Source organism: Phytophthora infestans, genomic scaffold, assembly GCF_000142945.1.
Source record: "Phytophthora infestans T30-4 supercont1.241 genomic scaffold, whole genome shotgun sequence".
Taxonomy (NCBI): Eukaryota; Oomycota; class Peronosporomycetes; order Peronosporales; family Peronosporaceae; genus Phytophthora; species Phytophthora infestans.
This window is the reverse complement of record NW_003303518.1, coordinates 89,550-91,617: the sequence shown is the minus strand read 5'-3', so window position 1 is coordinate 91,617 and position 2,068 is coordinate 89,550. Positions and strand designations below refer to the sequence as shown.

The following is a 2,068-nucleotide window of genomic DNA, read 5'->3' as shown; positions in this document are numbered from 1 at the left end:
TCTGCGAGCTGCCACTACACGACCAAAATCAACCAATACCAGGCGAACAAGTGTCGCTATCAACTGTATGGGGACTGGAAGGGGGACAACGCCAACGCAACCGGTTGCGCTGGCACTGCGACGTGGAGAATGTTTTTGTGCGTCATCATCCTGGGTTCCACCGCGCCAGTCTCGACAAGAAAAACAGCAGATTCATGGAATATCTTGCGCCAAGGCAGCGTTGATATCGGTCTCTACAGTAGAGCTTCTGTTCTTGTCGGCTGCAGATATCATGCAGGGATTCTCTGCTGATAGCCGTTCGCAACTACATCGTAATTTACAGGACATTGCCTTGATGAACAAACATAAGTACAAGACAGACTTGTCACGGTTACGAGGTCCACCTGGAGGGAGAAGAAACTCGAATCTGTTAGAGCAGTTAGTCCGAGATACACATTGGAGCAAATTTAAACAGGAGCTCGTGGAGAGTGTGCTTCGCGGACGGACGTGACCTTAAAGGCAGCACATGTATATGTTATTGGGATTTAAATTCTTACTAGCAGAGGATTCATTTAAGTACGCATTTTTGTTTAATCTCGTCCAAAATTCAATTCTGATTTCCTCAATGCGCGGAGAGGGTGGTGATGTCGTTCAGAGATTCTACGTGTGGAGCATGGCGCTAGTATGATTTAGCGTGTAGGTTGCGAATTAAAATCACGTAAATTATACTACTATCGAGAAATACCTCGTTTTTCTTACCGATATGGAGAGGGGGGGGGGTATGTGACGATATATTGTCAAGAACTCTGACGCTACGAGGAGTTAATTTTTTTATGACCCGCTTTCAGTTAGTATCCTCTCCCAGGAGGGATATTCGTGCTGCTTACTACTGTAGTACTTGTACTAAAAATTGTAATTTTTTTAACACTCAAGAAATCTACATCCCCACAAACAAAAGCAAAACCCCAAGCACACGAGGAATGCACTGAAGTCCAGTGACAAAACGAACCGAACTAAGCCAGCGTTAGCATTTTTTCTTAGCGTCTTCAATTGCTTCAACTCAATTGATAAACCATCCTTCAAAACTCTTGAAACTACGGTCTTACTGGTTCTTCCACCACTTCTTCGACTTCTTAATGTAACTAGCGTAGTTCTTGTGTTTGTAGGCTTCTTGACCAAGTCCTTTTAAGTTTAAGTACTTGTAAAGCTGCTCGGGACTCATCTTTCCAGCGTGGTACTTGAAAAAATCTGTCATACCATTAAGCAGTCGCTCTTCGCCATCGTCGCTGTCGTCTATCGGATGCGTTCTCAAAGATCGCGTTGCAACGTGTTTGTTCGGCTCCCCAGCTAGAACAGGAGTTAGAATGCTGGTTGCCGTCTGGGCCGTGTCAGCCACAGTCGTGGTCAAACCGGACGCAGGACTCGGTACTAGAACAGTGGCCGTCGCCATCAGCGCCAAACACAGCACGCGCATAGATATGATGGGTTGCTCGGTACCAGGAGGGGAAAATCGAAGTGAGTAAGAAAATCTAACCTTGTACTGTAACCTGCGGTCTGTCTGTCTCCCGTCCGTCTGTCAATCCGTCCGTCGCACTCCCTGTCTTCCTGCTTTGACCTGCCTTTCCGCATTGCTACACTCGGCCTGTCTTATACAGTTTCCTCCCATCCTACCGACCGCACCTATCTTTCTGACTCGACCTAACTATGCCAAAATTACAAATATATCCAAAAGCGTCACACAATTAACTCGCGCCCTGATTGAACAATACCTGCCGACCTGCGACACTGACTGGATCTGTCGCACGATCAGACCGCCTCTCTCCCTCGCGATTGGACGTAAGGTAAACATTTCTGCCGAGCACGAAACGCATCGATTGGTTGCAAACAGCCAGCAGATACTTGATTATTGCGCAAAACCTGTCGTATGTACTGCAAATCGGGCACAGTAACCGCTTTATTTTCTAAGAGCTCTGCACACTTTTCAAATAGAGATATTTATTATTATTAATGTAGACTTCACAGACCAGTATTTTGTAAGAGCTCTGGGATGTTATTTTCCAGACACTTTTTCAAGTAATGACCATATTAA

The 2,068-nt window shown here is 45.7% G+C and overlaps 2 protein-coding genes across 2 annotated transcripts in view; one reads left to right on the top strand and one right to left on the bottom strand.

Moving 5' to 3' along the window:
- PITG_20937 (uncharacterized protein) overlaps positions 1 to 490 on the top strand; it is a gene marked incomplete at both ends in the record, with an annotated part of 2,460 nt that extends 1,970 nt beyond the window's left edge. Inside the window, one exon of the mRNA XM_002895145.1 lies at positions 9 to 490. Coding sequence (XP_002895191.1) covers positions 9 to 490 — 482 coding nt within the window. The remainder of the gene's footprint in view (positions 1 to 8) is intronic.
- Positions 491 to 1,081: 591 nt separating this feature from the next.
- Positions 1,082 to 1,453, bottom strand: PITG_20936 (secreted RxLR effector peptide protein, putative; the record flags this gene model as incomplete). The annotated part of the gene is made up of 1 exon (XM_002895144.1): positions 1,082 to 1,453. The coding sequence occupies one exon, from the start codon at positions 1,451 to 1,453 to the stop codon at positions 1,082 to 1,084; it is 372 nt and encodes a 123-aa protein (XP_002895190.1).
- Positions 1,454 to 2,068: the final 615 nt, after the last annotated feature.